The sequence below is a fragment of the Dermacentor variabilis genome, chromosome 10 (assembly GCF_050947875.1).
Source record: "Dermacentor variabilis isolate Ectoservices chromosome 10, ASM5094787v1, whole genome shotgun sequence".
Lineage (NCBI taxonomy): Eukaryota > Metazoa > Arthropoda > Arachnida > Ixodida > Ixodidae > Dermacentor > Dermacentor variabilis.
Genome location: NC_134577.1, coordinates 18,404,920 through 18,427,836, shown reverse-complemented (window position 1 = coordinate 18,427,836; position 22,917 = coordinate 18,404,920). Strand labels below are relative to the sequence as shown.

At 43.9% G+C, this 22,917-nt stretch overlaps 1 protein-coding gene across 4 annotated transcripts in view; it reads right to left on the bottom strand.

Moving 5' to 3' along the window:
* Lap1 (leucine rich repeat containing protein 7 lap1) overlaps nucleotides 1–22,917 on the bottom strand; it is a 65,614-nt gene that overhangs the window by 26,108 nt on the left and 16,589 nt on the right. For 2 of the 4 annotated variants that reach the window (XM_075671805.1, XM_075671806.1), the window contains exons 2-13: nucleotides 16,138–16,174; nucleotides 9,911–10,085; nucleotides 7,880–7,997; nucleotides 7,713–7,791; nucleotides 6,016–6,105; nucleotides 5,724–5,844; nucleotides 4,619–4,693; nucleotides 3,798–3,942; nucleotides 3,092–3,164; nucleotides 2,478–2,607; nucleotides 1,388–1,573; nucleotides 516–627 (exon numbers count right to left, since the gene is read on the bottom strand). In XM_075671805.1, coding sequence (XP_075527920.1) covers nucleotides 516–627; nucleotides 1,388–1,573; nucleotides 2,478–2,607; nucleotides 3,092–3,164; nucleotides 3,798–3,942; nucleotides 4,619–4,693; nucleotides 5,724–5,844; nucleotides 6,016–6,105; nucleotides 7,713–7,791; nucleotides 7,880–7,997; nucleotides 9,911–10,085; nucleotides 16,138–16,139 — 1,306 coding nt within the window. In that variant the 5' untranslated portion in view covers nucleotides 16,140–16,174. Of the gene's footprint in view, nucleotides 1–515; nucleotides 628–1,387; nucleotides 1,574–2,477; nucleotides 2,608–3,091; nucleotides 3,165–3,797; nucleotides 3,943–4,618; nucleotides 4,694–5,723; nucleotides 5,845–6,015; nucleotides 6,106–7,712; nucleotides 7,792–7,879; nucleotides 7,998–9,910; nucleotides 10,086–16,137; nucleotides 16,175–22,917 lie in introns of those variants that run through there. The other 2 variants (XM_075671807.1, XM_075671808.1) reach the window with 2 other exon arrangements.

The following is a 22,917-nucleotide window of genomic DNA, read 5'->3' as shown; positions in this document are numbered from 1 at the left end:
TGGCCCTCAAAAGATGAATTTTGACAGCTCAAAGCAGAGATACATTGATGCTGATTTTCGTGTTACTTTTGTGCTATGAAAAAATGAAGAGGAAGAAGAAGAAGAAGAAACAATGACAGCAACAAACACGCATCATGAACAGATGGTTACGGCAATTTGCTGTTCTGTAACAGATTGCTTACTGAGCGTCAGGCTTGCAGGGGCAGCCACCTTATGGTTCTATGAGACGTTAGATGCAAACAGTTCTTGCTCCATCAGATTAACCAAGGAATGAATCAGGTGAACCACACTAATTCCAAATGTGTCGTTAGAGAAAGAAGACCCCAAAATCTGATTTTCATGTGAAGTATACGAACTGAAAAGCTGATTGTAAACTCAGAAGTATTCTTCTAAAGTTGTCAAAATCAACACACGTCACAGCACTATACAGTTAGAAAGCCATCACTCAAGTTCAATTTTTTTTTTCGTGTTCTTTTTCTTTCTCAAATATAGCATGTAAAGGCAGTGAAACATACTAGGCTTATCTGGGTGGGCAGCTGATGATTCTTGTGGCAGAAGAAAGCAGGTCAGTACACGCTGCCCCGTTTCGCGGTCCATGTCTGACTGCAGCAGCACCAAAGGCTTTGTCTGGAGACAGGAAGTGTATGCAATGTAGTTACTCATCCATCAATAACACAGATACGGAAGCCTGTGGTGACAGGAACTGACTCAAGAGTCAAACTTTTTGCAAATATATAACATAATTACTGGCAACAATTAATCACATGGACTTTAGTAGCAGCATAAAGTTTGTCATTGTTGCCATGTGCTTTTTTGCTTTTTTCTGGTGTTCATTTTCACCAGGTTATCACTGTTATTGAGTTGTCACTTGTAAGACATGCCTACAGCATCTAAAATCCTTTGAACATTGTAGCAGATTCTATAATGAAACAGATTTGTCTAATCAGATTGCATGCGCAATGCGGATACTGTTGTACATTCTCGAATGTACTTGAGCACCCGTGATTTATGTGGAACACATGGTGAAATGCCTATCAATAACAGACGAACTTAACTTGCTAGATTAGATTTGACGACAGATGACTATGCTCACCCTTATTGGTGTATTTTGAGTTGAATGTTGCTTATCTTTCTGGGCACAAGTATGCTTAATAAAGATTTAGATTCTCAACTCACACTTTTTGCGATGTTTGGTTCTTATGTGACTTGTGTCGGGCAAATTGGTGCACTACATTAAAGAGTGACCTGCAATGATCTTGGGAGAGGCCCACCTACTACTCTTGCAGGGATGTCACACTGTCTTGTGTTAATATAATTTTTTTGCTGGATGAGTCCATAAACCACTGACAAATCCACACAATGGAGCACACCACAGCTGCGGTGTTACCTGGTTCTGGGATAGCCAAAGTGCATGGAGCCCTCCAAGCTTGGCGAGGCTGACTGGCAGGTGTCTGAGCTGGTTCCCGCTCAGGTTCACAACCCGCAGGCTGGACAGATGACCCAGCTCATCCGGCACATTACACAGCCGGTTGTCTCGCAGGGACAGGACACGGAGTTTGGAGCAGCTCCCAATCTGAACAAAGTGCCCAGGAAGCAGTTACACGACTGAACACAATGAGCAGCTGGATGGAGAAAGGTGGTGGGGAGGGGCACTGGCCTCCTTGCCATTATAGTTTTCTCACATCAGCTCTGCCACCCCCCTATTTTGATTTTTTTCATGCAACCCGGTTATAACAATGGAATTTTCGTGGCACTTGAATATTGTTATAAGTGGGTTCGACTGTATAATACATCTGATTTCTCAGACCAGTGATCCTTATACATGATCAAGGAAGATTTTATCAGAACCTATAAAGGCATCAGTTTGATAGAAGCTTCTTTTTCTTTAAGTCTGTGTGTAAAAGCTAAACAAAGGCACACATACCTAGATACATTTGCATCATAAAAGATGATGCATTTTTCTTAAATAATTTATCCACTTGGTATTAAAGAGCAGCAACAGGATGCACTGATGGCCTATAAAAATAAAGTTATTCAGACTTCATTATTTGAAAGCTTTAGTATAATGCCACCACTTGCCCCTACCATTACTGCCACAGTCACCTGCCAACTTTGTGCATTAGCTAAATTGTGCAATATTCATGTATGGCCAGACACACAAAGCTGGCAAGTGACCATGGCAGTAATGGTGGTGATAAGCAGTAGCTAGTCTACACTAAACTCCATATTGTCATTTCATGTGTGAATAGAAATTCGAAGTCAATAGTATTGGCTGCAGCACCGTTCCCCACATAATTTAAGAGTCTCCAGCACAACTTCTCTGCTTCCGAATTTTCCATTTATTTTACATTTTAATGAGGGTTGCCCAGAAACTTCACAGCTGAGTAATGAGTGTCTCGGAAAGCCATGAAAGTTGCAGGTTCATTACATGGCACTGAATGATTCATTGGTGCACACATTCGCTGTAGCTGACTTACTTCTGGTGGAAGGTCCTCCAGCAGGTTGTCATCAGCCATGAGTATCGACAGGTTTCGAAGAAGTCCGATCGTGGAAGGCAGTGAGTCTATCTCGTTGCTGTTAATGATGAGCTCTTCGAGTTTGGACAACCTAGAGGAATTACAGAGCAGAAATTCACATGCGTAAATATTGACTGCGACACAACTTTCCATTTACTCAGTGATCATTTCGTGGCAAATTTATTATTCTCTTGTAACAAAAAACTCTAAGTTAGTTAGTAATTTCTGAGTACTATTCATTGTACTGACGCCACACAAACATATTCAAAATCTTGAAACACTAAATTGCCATTTCTGTGCTACGCTATATGCCACAACTTTGAGCAACAACAGATGCACTGAGAGCTACCAACTAAGAGCTGTCAATTCCACTGCCTGTATTGTCACCAGAGCATTGTCAAACACCATCGAGACTCTCACAAAAAGGATTGAGCAGCCATGAGCATATTTTAGCTTGAAGCATCTTTGGGTCTTATAGCACTGTAAATGAACAACAATGCAGCCTACACAGTCTCCAGAGATAGCTAAAGCAAGATATCAAGATACGCTCCAATAAAATTTATTGGGATACTCACTGTCCAATGCTATCAGGCAATGTTGCTAAGTGATTGTCATCAAGGCGCAATGTTGCAAGATTCTGCAAAAAGCCTGTAACGTAAAGCACATTATTCATCAGTTTAGGGTAATCCGTCCAAATTCACTCAATACAAATGCAGCTGTACAAGACATGTGTGCTTCCACTGACTTTTGTAGGAATCCAAGGATTACAAGCAGAAATTTCATGCACACTGTTCCTGCAAACCCTGTGAAACCAAGGTGATTTACACCACTTCACAGATTTCAGCTGTTAAAGGATCACAAGCAATGCTATATCAAAATATAATTTAAACTGTTGATGACATCGAGAGTCCAATGACATTTTGTCTGATAGGGAATAATCACGGTGAAAACAAAACAGACGCCGACCAACATGCAGAAATTATGTAAACCTTTATGTTTTGGTCCCCACAAGGAAGCCTGGTTCACAAGCTTCTTCATAATTTCTCCACCTTTGTCAGTGTTTGTTTTGTTTCTTTCGTAATTGAAAGCCGCAACAGTAGTAAGAAGTGACAGGAGAAGAAGTGAAGTGGAAATGGAGTATGGTGAATACACACCCACAAAGCCTGCAAAAACTTCAGCAACAAACTTGAAGACAATGTGCATATACTTATTAATGGTTAGCAACAAGGAAAGCACCTATAGATTAAGAAGGACACACTAGTGCAAGTATGCAATGCTTACCAAGTGTCTCTGGAATCTTTTGCAGCTTATTTGTGGTGAGTGTGAGATCAGAGAGCATTGTCATGTTCTCAATTTCATCAGCAATAAAAGAGATGCGATTCCGGCTGGCATCCAGGTAGGTGAGCTTAACTAGATTCCCCATGTTCTAATACAGGTGTGCAAAAAAAAAGGAAGAAAAAAAGAAAAATGCACTGTCAGGAAAAGAGAAATTACCAGCATTTGCACTATGTGAGCTGAGCAAGAATTAGGTCACTTTCACAAAACATGCACACATGCACACACTCAAATAAAAGTAGCTTGACTGAACTAACAGCCAACATGTGTGCTTTTCTTGGCAGCTCATAAAATACACATTTAGCAATAAATATTATAAAGTGTTCGGGGATGAGAGAATGCACCTCAGGTGCCCCCGCAGGTAGACCTCCAATAATGAGCTCCTGATATATAAAAAAAAAAGCATCGCATTAATGTGAATGGGAACAATTGATGGCCTTTAAAAGAATGATATGAGCCTGCTACAAAATACAAAGTGGTGAAGCAGACTGAGAGTGACAAGCAGCACTATCACTTGTCTCAAAGAAAATTTTTGCTGGAAGAGCTGGTGTGGTTTGCTGTAATTTTTTTTTTTTAATATGGAACATCGACGGTGTGTCCTGTTCCCTATTTTGTCTATTTTCTGCCACTGGAAAGAATGTCACGAGTGCACATTTCATAAGATTCGCAGCCACAGCCCATTCCAAGCATTGCTTATTGCATGCGTGCACATGCAATAAGCGTGCGCATGAAACACATCCTGGAAGTCCACAGAAAAAAGGACTCACTGAAGGTAAAGATGTCAGCCTGTTACTGTCACACCAGAGCTCAGTCAGGCTGGGGAGGCTACCAATGACTTCAGGCTGGGAAACAAGGGAAGAAACAGCGTCACCACCAAATCTCAGACAAGCAGATAACCACTATTCGCAAGTCTTAGCGTATAGAAGAGATTACGTGGGCTAATACAGAGGCACAATGGGAACCAACTGGTTAACTCATAAAGTGTTTTGGATGAGCTCAGCTCATCAACAGCAATAATTCCATTTTCAAAGTGATCTGGACAAACTCAGCACATCCACCTAGTTTTTCGTATGATACATAGATGGCTGCAGTGTCAATGTTTGAATTTCATGCTTATTCTGCTCTTTCTTTTTTTGTTTTACTACATAGATGGCGGCACTTTGTCAGTGCCCAAAGACTGCGTGTTTGGAAACATATGCTTTTTGTGCTTCTTGGCAGATTTGGAATGATGACATCTGCCACTGACAGCTCACATGTCAGTCACGTGTGCAAAAGAAAGCCCCTGCTCTACTCTGACAGTGAAAGTGAGAGTGAAAGTGATGCACTACGGTTTTGTTCTTCGTGCAAAGAGGATCACTTTTTCTAACAAAAGTGATGATTCAGAAAGCTAAGGCGACATTGACTTGGCCAGACAGTGGTGCGGCATTTACATGCTTAAAATATGAAGCAAATTGGTTGAATAACCTTTAGAAGCGTTTTCTATGGAATTAAGCAAAATAAGGTCATTTCTGGTCAAAATAATAAAGTGCTTAAGGGATTAAATTTGACTGATTACATTTCCTCAACTATGCAGCACACTAGAGGATTAAAGCACACTTAAGAGTTAGCAATCCTAGTAATTCTACTAAAACATAAGGTGCTCCAGTAAGGTGAACCCTTACTGGAGCATGAAAATGCCAGCAAGGTGATATATTTAAAAAATATATTCAAGTACAACAGACATGCAACACATTAGTCGTTATTTCACAATTGCACCTGGTAGCTCAATCCTGTTAAGCAATTAGGAGAAAATAGAAAAAACAAAGAAGGCATGCTTTCACATTTTGACGCTTCAAACTTTAATAGTTTGGGACTGAGACTTCAGGCACGTACCAACTCTGTAAAGTCGTTCTGGCCAATGTCGAGGCGGGACAGCTCCGTTAAGCGAGCCATGGATTTGGGAAGAACCTTCAGATGGTTTTCCCTCAGCTCCAAAATTTTTAACTTTGACAACCTGTAATTTAACAGATATATGTTACTCACAAGAAACACCATCTTGTGCTTTTTCTTTTGCTTCTGGAGCAAAATGAACAAAATGTGGGACCAGCACAAGGCCCCTGAAGTAATAGTATAAGCAGGCGTGCCAAACTAAGAAAAATTAAAATATACATATCGGTGTACATACCTCCCAAAATTTGCAGGAAGATATTCCAGGAACGTGTCATTAAGGTAAAGTTGTTCTATATTTATGAGCTGCGTAAAGCCTTCAGGAAGTCTGCAATATAAAGGCAATCACTATGGTAATCTTCGCCAAAATGCAGAAGCCAAAACTGGGTTTCCTGACAGCTATCGCCCTCTGCTGGGCTGTTAAAACAGTCAAAGCTTGTTACAATGGAGTCACATCTAACATGAAAATATGTTCATTATATTAGATGTTTTCTATAAGCATGCGTGTTGATATGTGCAAAAAGAGAAGTGATCAGGTCTACGTGAAAGAAATGCAGCATACATGATTCCTCAAAATGACTAGAAAAGTTTGATGGCTTTTGATGGCTTGTGTGTCGAGACTTTGCCCTGAGCAATGCTAAATTACAAACATACTTTGCACCACTATTATTATGCAATCATGCGATTGCTGCGGTCACATGGGTGGGATCAGCGCAATTGCTTGCCAGATGCACGCCAATCAAGCCAAGCCAAAGTCCAAAACGTGCACGTGTTCGAGTAGCTGTTGCTAAGCATTTCACATTCTTGTAACAAGGATACATACTTTGATGTGCCAAGCGAACAAATATTTGCTTCCCTATAACTGATATTTTCTTAGATATCGTATTGTCGGTTTAGTTATTGCAGCATAATACTCACTGAGAGAAAGCAGAGTCCAACCAAATTTTAGATATGCACTATGTTATATCCAAAAAGAAAAGATTACTGCAGATAATTTCTAGTAGGACTTGTCGGATAATGCATAAGCATTATTTATGCTTGGTCATCTTGCACTCATGCAATGTATGATTGATTGAGTGGCTGAGTTGAGATGATTGAATGGCTGCAGTGTGTGTACACTACAGCTAAATGTGCTGTAAGTATGGCAATCGCCTGATGCAATTACCTAATAGGTGAACTTGATTAGTTGGAATTAATATTACTGGGCAAAATTTATGTAATTGTAGTTAATCTGAATTAGAGTTAAGTGATGTAAAATCAGTTAATTTCCATTACCCTTATTACTATTGATTGGGCTTAAGTATTTTAATCGTAATCCATATTAATTCGGTTTAAGGTATCTTAATTATCATTATTTAATCATTATTGACGTTAATTAGCTTGATATTAATCGACTGAAATTATATCTGTCTAATTTAATGTTAATTAAATTTTAGTTAACTAATTAATTGATTAATAAATTAATGTAATTATTATTCAATCACTATTACCTTACCTCTCACTAGAGTACTATTTATGCTTAATTTCATAGTAGTTAATCTGATTAGCATTTTATTGACTTTAATTACTCTTAATACCTTTTCAATACTCACTATATATAGTCATAATCCTAATCTCAGTAGTCATATGTAGTCATATGTAGTCAAAAGATATTCTTATATATACCCCATAGGAGCCCGTGAATACCTATGCTGCCCATCATGTGATGCATTACAGACTGATGGACAGATAGACCGACAGACTTCCAAGGGAAGTAGCCCTAGAATGCTTACACATTAAAATATGTGATATCCATGTTAGTATATTAAGGTTCGACTGTATTGGCACAAAAAATGATTACAATTGCAATACAGAGTAAATTTGCATTTTTAATGAGCTACCAAATGCAGTAAGGTTAATCACAAGAGCAACATGTACTTATATAGGCACACTCACTTTCCCACTGGGTTCACACTTGCTTCTACTATGGCCAGGCATTTGCAACCTTTGATGTTGTCGGGAATTTCTATCACATCTAAAGCAGAGAAGAGGTAATTAAATATTTCCTAATAGAAAGACTACATAACATGCAGGGACACTGCCATGTGCACAAAGCTACTTACTGTTTTTGCTAATGTCTAGTTCTTCTAGGCTGACAAGCGAAGATATAGCTGGAGGTAGAGTTTGAATGTCGTTATCACTCAGATTCAATTTTCTTAGTCCATGGCAGTGAAATAGCGGCTAGAAGAGGAACCAGCATATTTCGTGTTAGCAACAAGTAAAGTCAAATTTGCAAAGCAGCGAACTCAGAATACAACATTTAAATAAAAGAAACAAGTATTTTGGTCAAAAATGTGCTAAGACATGACTGCCACAAGAGCTAGAAACGCCATTCTAAAAATAGGTGCGTAATTCAATCTTGGTAACTTGCTTCAGAGCACAAAAAAATGAACTCACATGTAGAGTGCTCAGTGACTGAAGTACGGTACTCGGACCGCATGGAAGCCGGTACTTTTTGCGTTACCAGTGAGCGCTGGGTGATTGCTGAGGCGCCGAATGCATGTTACAATGCATCACAAACACTCTCGCTTTCATGTGATACAACAGTGCATCAGTTTGGTATCCCCTGTGGCCCACCAGTGGCACAGGAAGTGCCAAGCAGCCAAGTGCTCTGAGTATCTCGTTTCAATTGCTGAGCACTGTGCATGAGTATGTGTGTACATGTGAGTGTGCTCTTCTGCCCTCTTAAGAAACTTTTTAAGATGAATTACCGTCTACCCCAGCTACAAGTTCTTCTATGTCATTCAATGACAGCTCAAGATGTACTACTTCTTCACTCTGTCAAAATGCTGTGCACTGCTTGATACCTGTCACTTGCTTGCACCCTGTTCCTCCGCAAATAAATAGAATAAAAATAAGCTGCGAGTCATACCTGAAGTCACATAGCTGGATATTTTGGTTATTCAGATATTTTTACGCTTGGAGAGGGAAGGGGGGTACAAAATTTGGAACACGCTTAAGCTTCGCGTCTAAGAGTGGAACAGGAGAGTGTTCAAAGACCCTTACTGCTTTTCATGCTTCCCGCCAACTGCAGCATATGTAACCACAACGCTTACAGGGAAACGCTGGCTGCGAACGCTATGCACGAAGGCAAGCTTTCTGGTAGAAATTTGGCCTCTTGCGTGGGTCGATTTCCTGTTATCGTTTCACACTTTTAATATTTCAGTCTGAGTAGAGCTATCATAAAGGACATGCGCTGTCGGTGTTCTTTTTTTTTTTTTTCCATTACATTTGTTTATGGGCTGCTGTTCTCAAAATTCTGAGGAATAACTTTGTAAAGAATAAAAGACAAGGTATGAGCAACTTTGGTGGTAGAGAAGTGGTTGGGTATGCATAGTTGGGAATTTCGTTCGAAATTCTTTTTGTCAAAGTGACGTGCAACGCTGATGCAGGATGCCGACACCGATGCCATATTTTCTGCGACACGCGCTTCTTAACGCTATCGCGTGAAAAATCTTAACTTAAGATAGAAGTAACAGGACAGGATAGGCATTTTCTACAATTTTCCAAGGTGTTTCTTTCTGTCCTCTAAGCACTGGAAATGTCTTGACTACCTAAGTTCCAACTAAGCTAGCTTTCTGCCATAGCTACTGCATATTTTTCACAATGAAAATCTCAAGCTCCCAAGTTTGGTGCTATTCCCCATGGTATGTGAACATCAAATTCTTAACTATTGAAAGATGTGATGAAGAAGCATAAAACTGGTGAACATCAGGTGACAGGGTAATTCCCAGAGGTCAAACAGCAGTACAATGTGCAGCGAAACTTAGCAGAATGGTCCGAGATGAAATGTGCTGTACACTGTCGCTCAGCTCTATGCAACTTAAAATTCGTGCTACATCCATCCATGTTCACTTCAATCTCACAGTTGATCACAAATACAGCTTCCTAATTACCATAAAGCTCTGGAACACATGGCAGGGCACTTGCATCAGAGAAATGTTCTTTCCAATTTACTTTTGCCAATTTAGTACCCAGAAACTGTCAGAAGATGAGAACATGTCTTCAGGGCACATTAAGCAATGAAAACCCCCACAGAAAGTTCATGCAACTGAAAATAATGAGTGAGGAGCATTAACAGGTTAACAGCTAACCCTGGGTAGGTCTTTGATCTGGTTGGCATTAAGATACAGTTCCTCGAGAGTGCGCTCGTAGTTGAACACCTCTGAGGGCACATCCTCTAGGCCATGGTGGGCGTAGTCCAGGACCCGGACTTCCTCCCGGGCAGGCCGTAGACATGGGCAGTGCCGGAACACTGGGCCCATCCCCCTGGACAAGCAGCATGGCTCATTTCAACTTCTACTGACCATTGGGTTTGCAAATAAGCAATACGCTGTATAAAATATATAGCTGCCAAAATGTGAACATTAAAATTCACAAAAATCCAGCGAACACGACAACATCGTAGGGTAGTACACATTATTTTTAAAGGGACAGTAAAGGAAAAGTGTTGGGAACTGTATTGATAAATTGCTTTTCTGCATTTTTGAAAGAGCTGCCCTTACTGTGAGAAGGGGCATAATAAGCCAGAGAAGGCAAAAAAAAAATTTTTTTTAATTGACCGCCTTTCCACTACTGTGAAGAGGGGTGCAAGCGAAGCTTGGGACCTGCGGCTCTTCGTTGTCAGAACACTTCAGCTTTGTGTTCCCTCACAGCGAGGTCGTCACATTGATGACCAGGTCTTTCTCGAGTGAGTTCCCAGTGGCGTTAATCAAACGCCACTTGTTCTTTGGCCGAATACATAACGCATGGCCTGCTCCCGCTGCTGTTCCTTCATCGCAGCCTGCTCTTTGGCAGAATGAACCAAACGCGGTCTTCCCATCTGACTGCTGGGCCTGAACTAGCAGGAAACAGCGGGCGCAAGGCGAGCGAACATGCGATCACATCCTTTCTCTCCTCCAGAGGAAGGGGATGCCTGTGATTGGCTCGTGTCTTGTGCTGCATCTACTTCTTCATGTTAATGAAGGGAAAATCAGACATCCACCCATTTGCAGCACTTGCTACAAAGGAAACCCCGTACGGGTTCCTCACGAAAGAAAAGCCTCGCAGTTGAAGAAAAATTCGTCCTGGTCCGGGACTCGAACCCGGGACCACCGCCTTTCCGAGGCAGTCACTCTGCTATCTGAGCTAACCAGGCGGCTAGCAGATGGCAGGGCGAAGTCGAATTTGTCAACAACTCGAAGCAAAGGCAAGAGCTTGACATAATAGTTCTGCGGAAACCTACAAGGTGGAGAGAAGTATTTATAAAAGGAAAAATCAGACATCCACCCGTTCGTAGCAATTGCTACAAAGGAAACCCATACAGGTTCCTCGAAAGAAAAGCCTCGCAGTTGAAGAAAAATTTGTCCTTTCAATTGCCATAGATCGTTCATTTGCAGCCGAAGGGTGATCTGCTCGCAATCACCAAAGTGCCAAAGGTAAGAAAGAAAACTAACAAGTATGCAGTAATTCACTAAGTGCGAGTGAATCAGTGTTAATTATGCTGCCTGTGCATAGGTGACAAACTAAAACTATTCTTCATGTTTGGAGAGAACAAACATTTGGCAACCAGCACATAGTGGCTGAACAGTTCTGCTGCTTCAAACAAATGCAGGCATCATGTCAGCCTAGTTCAAAGTACAGTCCACTTCTGTTTGATCATGATGAGACTGTCGAAATTCATCGAACTATCCAGCTGGTATAATTAAACAAGATGCAGAAAAAGCTTCAAAACACACCGCCGATTCATTTGGCAGTATTTGCCCGATGCTAACACGCCCCTGAACGAAACGCGCGACAGCGTTCTTTGAGTCCAAAGAAAAAAGCACTAGATTATTTAGAAAGAAAAAATGGGCAAGGGTTTGATATGTGCTGCACAATGGCCAACCGGTTTCCTAAAGTCAGCTTTTTCGCAATACAGCTGTGTATGCGGCAAAGCATACAAACGCTGCGGACGCCGTTTTCGGTCCAATTTTACTGGTGGGAAAAAGAAGGCGCTGTAAGGATAGGGGGGCCCAATCCCACCGCTTGTAACCAATTGTCAAGATTGGAGTCGGGCATGAATTAGGTGGCAGCTGGCGCATGCCGTCGTCCAACTTATCCACGCTGAGGACGTTGATAGGAAGGACTGCTTCATATCGAGAACGAGGAATATGGGTTTAGTTACAGTATCTACATACGGACGTTGCAGTTCATCAGCCTAGCATGACTGCGAGAGAAAGTACACTGAGCAGCCGCACAACAGCGCTTTATAAACACTCGGTCCTCCCTCGATCCCTAGGTGAGGGAAACGTTCGACCATTAGACGAGCCGCCTGTCTGCCGGAGGGACACACACACACTCACACACACACACACACACTCACACACACACACACACACACACACACACACACACACACACACACACACACACAAACTTCTTTGCGCGAGGTTCACGGTCCCCAACCGAGGCCAGACGGTCTTCGCAGAACTCGGGGCTGACGTCAGGAAAGGCGCCTTTTATTCCCCGAGCTGACCCCCGCAGCACGGCCGCCGGTTGTCCATTGTCTTGCGTCTTGAACGGCGCGTGGGAAGGGGCCTCCGGAGACGTTCCCTCGGCAACTCCCCCGCTCATAGCAGATCAGATCGGCGGTGGCGGGTTCAGTAACAATAGTTGGTTCGCCGATCGCGTTTAGACACAACGGCGCCGAGGCTAGAGCGTAACGGTGGCTTTCCAAGAAAAGTTGACGCCGCTGTCGCAACTGGCTGGCAAAACTTGCACCTCAGCGGACCGTTCTTAACAGCGCGCGTTAGAATCGAGAGAATACCGTAATAATCCATAGTGAGCTACCATTATTTCTTGAAAATTTTCCAAAGGCAGGCTGAAAATGGTCGTGTTCGAGGAGAGGTGACGTGTGTTAAACGCATTGGGGTCACCTAGGGGTCAGGCACGTACATGCTGACTGGTTAACTTATAGAATTATCCGACGAAGGTTAGTTTTAGGAATCTAAAAACAAAATTTTGAGCCCATAGAAATGCATAGGTGCCAGGCGGGACCTTCACGGAAGTTTACTGTGTTTTCTGAACTTACTTGGTAGAGGACCTGAAGCAGGTTTCATGCAGGAGGAGCCAGTAATGTTCAGCAAGGAAAGGAAGTCGGCACCTGACTGCTAAAGTGACTTTTTAGCGCTGCAGACCAGATAAGCTAAATATAGTTTTTGCCTATTAACATTTAACAGCATGACTTTAATGAGAATGGCCAGAGTAAACAGAGAACATTTTCTCACGTCTGGGCGAATCTGTCAGTGTAAGGTTTCCATGGATAAGTATGACTTTGATGTTTAAGTAGAAGCATGAGATCTAATGTGTACCTGGTGCAGTGCTGCCAAACTCTAAAGTCAGTTGTACCCCAACTCGAATAAAAAAATTCCCCAGATTTCTCTACATATTTACAAGATGTGGTTGCTCAATTTTGCCAACATAATTTCTGCACAAATATTTTTTTGTTATACGTATAGGCAGCAAATATTACAGATAAATTTATTTCTAATTTTACATTCAAATAATAAAGTCACTGGACTCGAGCTGAAATGATGACGCACTGCAAGCTGTTATGCTAATGACAGAGTTTCCTGCTTGAAGCCAAACTCACAGAAGAACTTTCTTGTTGTTCAAAGCTGTTTTGCACATAGACCAGAAGTTTAGAACGACAGAAGGCTGAGCTAGTTGGTAAGGATTCATTATGCAAAAAAGGTGAGGCGTGCAGACTGGACGCCAGCTCACCTGTCTTTTTTGCATAATGGATCAGAAGTGAGAAGATTACACGGAAACTTGTTCAAATTTTAAGTGCAATAAGCGCCGGACCTCTCTTACAGAATGTAACAGTATGGAAACAACACGCCACTTCACGAGATCAATGTAAAATATGGAAATAATTTTTCCGAATGCCGTGTACTGACGCAGCACCGCCACAGTTACACGAGCTTACGTGTAGTTTGCAGCGAAGCACGACGATATGTGGCAACTGTTTGTTTTTCCTCCAGAGCAAAACTCGCTTAAGCTCATGGTCACTGGGACTCTATGCAAAATTGCTCTGCCTATGGGCGGTAGCCTGTAATTTTTGTTTTGCTGTTTAGCGCTACAAGCTCATTGTCGTGCTCGGCGCTAGATATGTGTGTCCACTTACGCCCTGATTTGCCGATGCTGCTTTGTTTAGTGTCCCAGCATGCATATGCTTTCCGGTTACACATAAATATTATCAGTTATATGCACACTAGAGGTGCATTTCTGCCGCGGCGTTGCCGTGAGGTTCCATATAAAGTCCAAGGGCGATAAAATCGTCGCCGCGCGCCGTATGCTGTACGTGCGAGTGAAAGAGTGCGAGAGTGAGCCGGCGATCGCGGTCAATGTTGCGCACGCAAGGGAGGGAAGCGGGGAGGAAGCGCGCCGTCTTCCGTCGCGCGCAATGCCTCGGAGGGAGGGGGAGGGACATTGACCGGGCGGCGTTTTTAGTAGGTACAGCGGGGCGTGGCACTTTTGACGGCGCTTGACGTGAGAGAAATTCTGGGGGCCTCTGCTCCTTGAATATGACTCTGCCTGGGCACTACGGTGGAGAAGTTTCTTTGCGCGTGTAGAGTACATTTGTCCTTAGGCGTGCCGGCATGGCGGAAGGGGGTCGAGTTTGTTTATGCTCCGCCGCTGACTGCCCGAGCGGTGAGGCAGTGGGCACGGACGCCCCATTCGGTGATCACTGTCTCTGAAGGGACAAGGTTCTGACTGGTGCTGTATAAGACGCGGGTAACTTTGTTAGTTGCGACGATAGATTGCATTTTTTTACAAGCACTGCTCCAGGAGGGCACATGTAACCGGCAAACAGAGGCCTCAGGAGAGCACCTGACGTTACATTTAAGCAGGCGGCGCAGGATATCCGGGGCACCCAAGCGGTAGCGAGGGGGTCAAAGCTGGAAGCAGGGCGGCCCGTGGGTTGGGGCCGCGGAAGCCGAAGCGTGCCAACCCACGGACCAATCCAGCTTCTAGCTTTGATGTCCCCGTTGCCGCTTTGGTGTCCTGGAAGAGCCGCCAATAATGCGAAATAGTGACGTTGTTTTAATTAGCAAACAACACGATTGAATAAATATAATTGCGTCGAGCCGCCAACTTGCGATGCTAGGTTCAGCACTACCGCGCCCCGCGACTTCTGCCGGCGCGCCTAGGGAGAAGCGCATACAAAGAAACTCCTCCGTATTGCCTAGGCAGAGTCATATATTCAAGGAGCAAAAGTCCCCACGTTTCCTCTCTCGCACCCGCTCTTACTCGTGCATGCGCGCAAACGTCCGTCGTCTCCGCAAGTGCCACGCCCCGCGGTCATCAATGAGATGTGCTCATGTCTGTTCGTGCGCGCGTGACACCACGTTTGTTAATTTAGTTAGAATGGCTATGTTTACAAGTTTATGCGACCGATAAAACTACTATCCTTAATTCTTATAGCTGTCTACTAATGTGCTATCGCAATCGATGCTTCGCATTTCTGGCGAAACTGCGACTTTCTTTCTTTTTTTTTTTTAGAGGGCACACACATTGACAGGCCAGCTAGAGGTACAAGTGGTAAAATTGCAGACGCAGTACTTCGTTAAACGGCCCATAGAATCCGCACACTGCGGGACCTCCTTGTGTATATACTTATAATGCAATCATCCCCATTTTTGTCTTGAATAAAACTGATTCTGATTCTTTACTGGGTGAGGTGCGTACAGCTGTGCTGCTGTGTGGTCGAAAGTCGTAGTTCGCATGCTAACGCAAAGGCAATTTGCAAGTGAGTGAAATCAAAACACGCCGTCACGGCAATAGTTTCACTGTTTCGATGTCCTAGGGCGAAATTTCCCCATTTCCCGAAACAATGTATAAAATGTCTGGATATATCGAAATTTGCCTAGTGTTGGCAGCACTGACCCGGCGCACATATCGATGGCACCAGTGCTTTATCTCCAGTCTCGTTTTGTTTTTTCAAACACCGTACAAGATGCAGCCACTCAAAAATATTTTTAATTACAACTGTAGAATAACCAAGCCTGCAAGCACAGTACCCTTTTTCACGATTTATAGTGATTAATCGGAACACTAGCAATGCTGCTTCAAAAATGAGATTGATTGGTGGAGTGTTGCATTTAACAGTGGTGTCTATGCAATGAGCAATGCAGACTAATTTTAACCTTGCAATTGGCACAAAATTTTCAGCACACATAGCCTCCTTGAAATCATATAACCTCGGCAACATATAAAACTGAGCCACCCCAGCACTGAGCCACCCCAGCAACTGGAACAGATTCAGTGAAGCAGTTTCAGTGAAGATATTGAAACTTACATTTGCAAGCGCCTCAACAGTGATGTTCCAGAATGAACTGTAAGAAAAGAAACAAGAGCAGCATAAAAATGTGTTAACTTGCACACTCTGTAGAAAGTTCCTATACTGACATACTGACAGGCACATACGTCAATCTGTAGACACAGGCACGCACACAGTTTGTTAAACCGAAACTGCAGTGCAATATTACTTTGCTAAATGGAGAAAATCAATATGTCACATTTATTAGAGAGTTCTATGCGGGAACGAAAAAAAAAAATCTACTAAGCAGATTGAAGCTTGCTAAATCAGGGATTTTAGTTGTAACATGTGCGCTGTAGGGCACAACAGAAAGCAATAAAACGAGCTTTATAATGCGTTCAAGCAAAACAAGAAAAGTAACCTGTACCAGCAGTTTTAAGAAGTCATTTCCCCAACAGCTGTTGTAATAACACACAAACAAGGAGGATATAGCCGTGTTATTATTAACAACATCGCAAAAAAAAGAATGTATCCAATCGGAAGGTACCTCTGTCTCTTTCTGCTACAATTTAAGGGGTTCCTGCGACCTTTATTTAACGTCTTGGGTCAACTTGCTTAGTTGCTAGACTAAGTAATAACTCTAAGTAAGTGCAGTAATAGCTCTCTGCATATGGCACATATCCAAGAGGGGAATTAGTCAAGGTTTGCAATAGAAACAAAATGTAATTACTAAATTTCATAAGCATTACGAATATTTTAAAAAAGTAATTGTAAATTGAACATGCCTATTCTTGATGGAACCATAAGAAAATAATTTAAAAGAATAAAAAAAGATAATGCATGCTTACAATGACAAAAAAAAAGAGTGTTTAACATGTCAGCCAGCCTCCATGAAGCAACGGCATAGTCCGTGCACGAATTTACTCGTTTTAGGCACGAGGCACGACGAGGCCCAGGCTGCTCGCACCGAGATAAAATATCAAGTGCATCGAGAATCGGGCCAATAAGCAAAAAAAAAAAAAAAGTTGCTCTAAGTATATTTTTCTTTTAGAATTATATCCTTGGGGAAAGAGGAGGAGAATCTTCTGCCCATTCGCCTCCATTTACTATGGGTGTCAGGCCCACCGCGGGTTATAGTTAAACGAAACGGCAGACTTATTAGCCAGAATGTCTCTAATTGTGTCTTTGATATCTGTTTTATCAGATACAGCTCACATCACTGCATCAAGATACAGAAATGTTTGCCCACAAAATAATTCAAGCAAACTATCGCTGGTAACATCTCCTGACTTTCAACATTCCCGTTTTCGCTGGAATAAACAGTGGTGTCTTTCTCGGCAAGGGAAGTTACATACACCCGATTACGCCGTCGCATCCCACAATTGAATTTCTTTTTACATAGAGCTGGTCGGTTGATATCTCCTCTGTGGCATTAATTGTAAGGAAATTTATTCCTGTAATATTACCATATGGGGCCTCGACACTATAGCTACAGTCACATGGATGTTTGTTGCGCAGTGTTTGATCTTTTTTTTAACTGGAACAAGACGGTTACCCTTCTAATTTTGTAGCTTTATTCTACCTATCAGGTCATGAATAATTTACCGAAATTATTTCTCAAAATTCTTTATTAACATTACATTGTCAATTTCCCTTCAGTTAGTCTGAGTGCTTGCTCGCGTGCTATTCTAGTTTTTGTGGTACTTCCTTTTGTCTTTCCTTTTAATTGGAATTCTCCTATTCAAATAATAATTATCCATTATTAGCCGGCCGATTATTGGCCTATCCCCCTTCGCGGGTACGCGCCAGAAAAGAGGATAATCATCACCATCATCATCACATTCGGCACTCAGGCGTTGCGCCGGTTCGTCCGCTGTCCTCGGGACGGATTCGAACTGGTACTGAAGCCTGATATTGAAACCATTAAGGCACGGACGCATGTATCGACAAGCAAATGAAACGCCCTTATGAATTTATCGTGGGCATGCGATAAAGACGCTTGGCGCGTTTCGATTTGGCCACCTGGACAAGCTCAATCGTTGCAATTAATAGCAATTGTGCGTGCTCGCGGTGTCTTCTGCGCTTCGAAGAGTATAGATTGCGCTGAAATTTACGACAACAAGATTTATATAGCGTAATATACAAAGCCACAAGAACGTCTGAATCCACAGGCACGAAGATCAGACAAATCCATGTATACTTCCCATCATTCCCATGGTGGTACAACGACTGCAGCGCCAGAGAGTTCCCTCTAGTAATTATGGTATGAAACTCTAAGCTCGGGACAGAATAGAAGGCTTGTTTAAGCGAAACTTTCTTTGTCTATGCACCTAGGTTTGGTGTGCCTGCTGCTGGGTCGTCGGTCGGTATCTTGGCGGATTCACACACACACACACACACACACACACACACACACACACACACACACACACACACACACACACACATATATATATATATATATATATATATATATATATATATATATATATATATATATATATATATATATATATATATATATATATATACGAGACGAAAGAGGGTTTCGGGGGAAGGGGGAAGACCCCCCCTCCAACCTGGGTACGTGCCTGATTCCATGTGCGTTTTTACCTCCACATTTTTTTTTTTTCAATTAACCTTTCTGATTCAAACGGTCCCAGGTCTTGGCTGAAATGTCCACAACTATGGTGATATCTCACGTGCGGTCATTCCGGACTCGCACCTTTTCTCAGCACGTCACGTATTCATCTTAAGTGCCCTCATTTCAGCTACAGGAAACTTATCAATGTTAGCATATCTCGAGGGAACCGTTTTGTTTACACAGCTCCATCGATCGCATCAACTTGTAACGCCCTGAGCATCCTTCCGGTTTCTTTCATCCAGCCGGAACCCCTCCCCAAGAAAGCAACACGGGGCTTTGTATCCCTCCACCGAAATCAAAACTCTCGCGCACGAAACAGCCGAAACTTATCTTCCCAAGTGACGGAAGTACGACATCGCCAACAGTTGTGGAGTCTTGCCGCGCAATAGATGACGCGCCCCAGATCCGGCGGCCACTCAACGCGCGCGTGGCGATTAATTACTCGCCAATGGCCGAGCGGCAGCAGGAAATCAGGCGCGGATGGTGGCATCTCTTCTGGGAGCGTCCCCGAGATCCCCGGCGAAGATAATTAGCGCTGCAGCGAGTCCCCCGTCGCGACAGGCGCCGAATCAGCTGCGCGCGTGAATGCGCAAAACAATTGACGCGCAAACGCCCCGCGCCGCCTCGAAGTCGCGCTGCGCGCCAACGATTCAATTACCGGTGACGCGGTTGTCTCTTACTGGTTCCGCATCGCCTTACGAGTATATGGTAAGGAATCCACGTTCTGTCGCGCCTCAAACATGGCGGCACGGACGAAGAGAGTGCAATGTACCATTCATTCATTCATTCATTCATTCATTCATTCATTCATTCATGTTAACGGAGCAGGTACCGTTTATGAAAGTTGATGCATGGGCTATACAACTCCTCCGGGTTACACTTGGGCTATAAGGATGTGTTGTAGAATGGAATGCTCCGCGAATTATTATTTTTTTTTACCACATAATTTACAACAGAATTTACAGCTCCAATTACCCCCGTCCTGCGCCAACTGATTCCAACTAGCGCCCGCGAATTTCCTAATTTCAATGTTCCACTTATAGTCTTCTACCGCGTTTCCCTTCTCTTGGTACTGGTCCAACGGTCATCCAACCTGCGCTTTACATGACCTGCCCAGCTATATTTTTTTCTCTTAATGTCAATTAGAATATCGGCTATACCTGTTTGCTCTCTGATCCAAACCGCTCTCTTTCTGTCTCTTAACGTTATACCTGGCATTATTCGTTCCATCGCTCTTTGCGCGGTCCTTAACTTGGTCTCAAGCTTCTTTGTCAATCTCCAAGTTTCTGCCCCATATCTTAGCACCGGTAAAATTCACTGATTGTACACCTACCTTTTCAATGATAATGGTAAGCTTCAAGAATGGAAACAAGATACAGTGTTTTTTCAACGAAAGCTTCGCGCTGTTTGATTTCGAAATGTCAACAAGAGTGCAAGAAATTGTGGCAGTTTTCGCCCGCAGGGCGTAGCAATGAAAGCGATAGCAAAGTTTAGCGTTGCGCTCGAACTTCTCTGGCGCTGTCATAACCATGGCGCGAAGCAACACGCAAGACAACGGCTGCGGAGCAGAATGCACAGCCATGGCAGCTACACCAGGGGTGGCGTCACAACCACACTCTAGTACGGAGGACTAGCCACCATAACTCTAGTCACAACGCTCGTTTATAGCGAGGAGCGCCGTCAGGTGCATGGTGTTGCCGGCGTGGCACCGCTAACCTGCGCAAAGTTCGCAACAGGGGATCAGAAAATTTGGTTGTGGGAGTTCATAGCGTTTTTTTTTTCTTTTTTAACCTAGGTAGGCCATTAGGCAGTATAATAGCAAGAGCTTGGTGGTGCAACCCACCGCCTTCTTCCAAAGGGGACGCTTATAACATCCATCCATCCATCCATCCATCCATCCATCCCATCCCATCCCATCCCATCCCATCCCATCCCATTCCGAAATTATCCGAAAAGTCGAATTAACATAGGGCAACAGAATTAATGAATTCAAATGTTTTTGTATTGCTTGAAATAGTGTGTATTGTATGTTTGGCTTCTTGTTATTAAAGAGAGCCTCAACCAGCATGCTGCGAAGAGCGCTGACACGTTTAAACGCTGCCCATGCGACACGGAACAAGCGGGAACGGTTGGCTTCACGAGCGGAACGAGCGTAGGCCAGTAAAAGATAAAATAAAAACATGCATAAAAATAAAGCTGATTCATGCTTATAAGAAAGAATTAGCGCCGTCTGCGAATGTCTTGTGTTTTCAAGTTTTTGGTAACCGCTGCGCTCATGAGGTCGAATTAACAGACGCGACATGCTTTCGCGTTCCAACTGAACGAGTTGTCCCTCCGGAGCAATGTTACCAGGGCGTTCCAGTACGTTCGAATTAAGCAAAAAGTCGAATTAAACGAAGACGAATGAACGAGAGTCGACTGTATAATAATTATGAAGATAATAATAATAATAATAATAATAATAATAATAATAATAATAATAATAATAATAATAATAATAATAATTCCTAATAATACAAGATACAGGCCAGCCAAAGACACATTGAGCTTGACTGACTGAGTCTGGCAGACAGCATTCGACCATGTATATTTAAACTGCGAACAATAAAAAAGAAACTAATAAACACACTTCGAGGTGCTACCCCGAGCTATTATAAGTGGTGATATTTGGAAATCTGCATCTTTTCATCGGGGCGCGAGAACGCGCCCTCTCTCTGGATGCGCGTGGGTATATACAAAGCCCACGTGCTGCCGTCATCCAGAGGTGGTGGTGGTGAGAAGCATTCAGTGACAAGAGGAGAGGTGTGGCATCTCACTAGAGGACCCTGCATACTAGGTGGAGTCCCCATTCCGGTACCCCATTGGTTAAAGCCGTCGCCCTGGCTCTCTGGACCAAGGCCTGCTGGGCCTGAAGGTCTGAGCAGCCGAATAGCTAGGACCGCCTCCCAGTCCTCTCGTCCAGGGCGGCGTCGCCTACACTCTACACGTTAAGAAAAGTTTACACCTTTTGAGTCGTATCTTGCCACACAACGATCAACGTCATCTGTCTTGTCCGCATTTTCTTTCTTTAACGCTGCGAGCCCAGTATTTCGCAGTAACGAACGCCATGCGCGTTATCCGCGGCCACGAGAGCATATTGGTGACTTGTGCACTTTGCTTTTTAGATACTCGTATCCTGCCGCGTGCTTATCAAGACTGGGCGCTGCGCAAGCTTCTCGCCATCGTCCCTTCACCCCATCCTATCATCTAGCGCCTTAACTGTCTACTGGTGCCTCCGTTGCGTGACAACGCGGAACGGGACCCATCCTGTGACGTCATAAACGGAGACAGCGCCGCCTGGAGCAGACTCACCACCAGGGACGCCTATAAAGCCACCCTCCGGCTTCGCATTTCTGGGACTCGCGGCCACGAGAGCATATTGGTGACTTGTGCACTTTGCTTTCTAGCTACTCGTATCCTGCCGCGTACTTACCGAGACTGGGCGCCGCGCAAGCTTCTCACCATCGTCCCTTCATCCCATCGTATCATCGACTGCCTTAACTGTCTACTGGTGCCTCCGTTGCGTGACACCGCGGAACGGGACCCATCCTGTGACGTCATAAACGGAGACAGCGCCGCCTGGAGCAGACTCACCACCAGGGACGCCTATAAAGCCACCCTCCGGCTTCGCATTTCTGGGACTCGCGGCCACGAGAGCATATTGGTGACTTGTGCACTTTGCTTTCTAGCTACTCGTATCCTGCCGCGTGCTTACCGAGACTGGGCGCCGCGCAAGCTTCTCACCACCGTCCCTTCACCCCATCGTATCATCGACTGCCTTAACTGTCTACTGGTGCCTCCGTTGCGTGACACCGCGGAACGGGACCCATCCTGTGACGTCATAAACGGAGACAGCGCCGCCTGGAGCAGACGCACCACCAGGGACGCCTATAAAGCCACCCTCCGGCTTCGCATTTCTGGGATTCGCGGCCACGAGAGCATATTGGTGACTTGTGCACTTTGCTTTCTAGCTACTCGTATCCTGCCGCGTGCTTACCGAGACTGGGCGCCGCGCAAGCTTCTCACCACCGTCCCTTCACCCCATCGTATCATCGACTGCCTTAACTGTCTACTGGTGCCTCCGTTGCGTGACACCGCGGAACGGGACCCACCCTGTGACGTCATAAACGGAGACA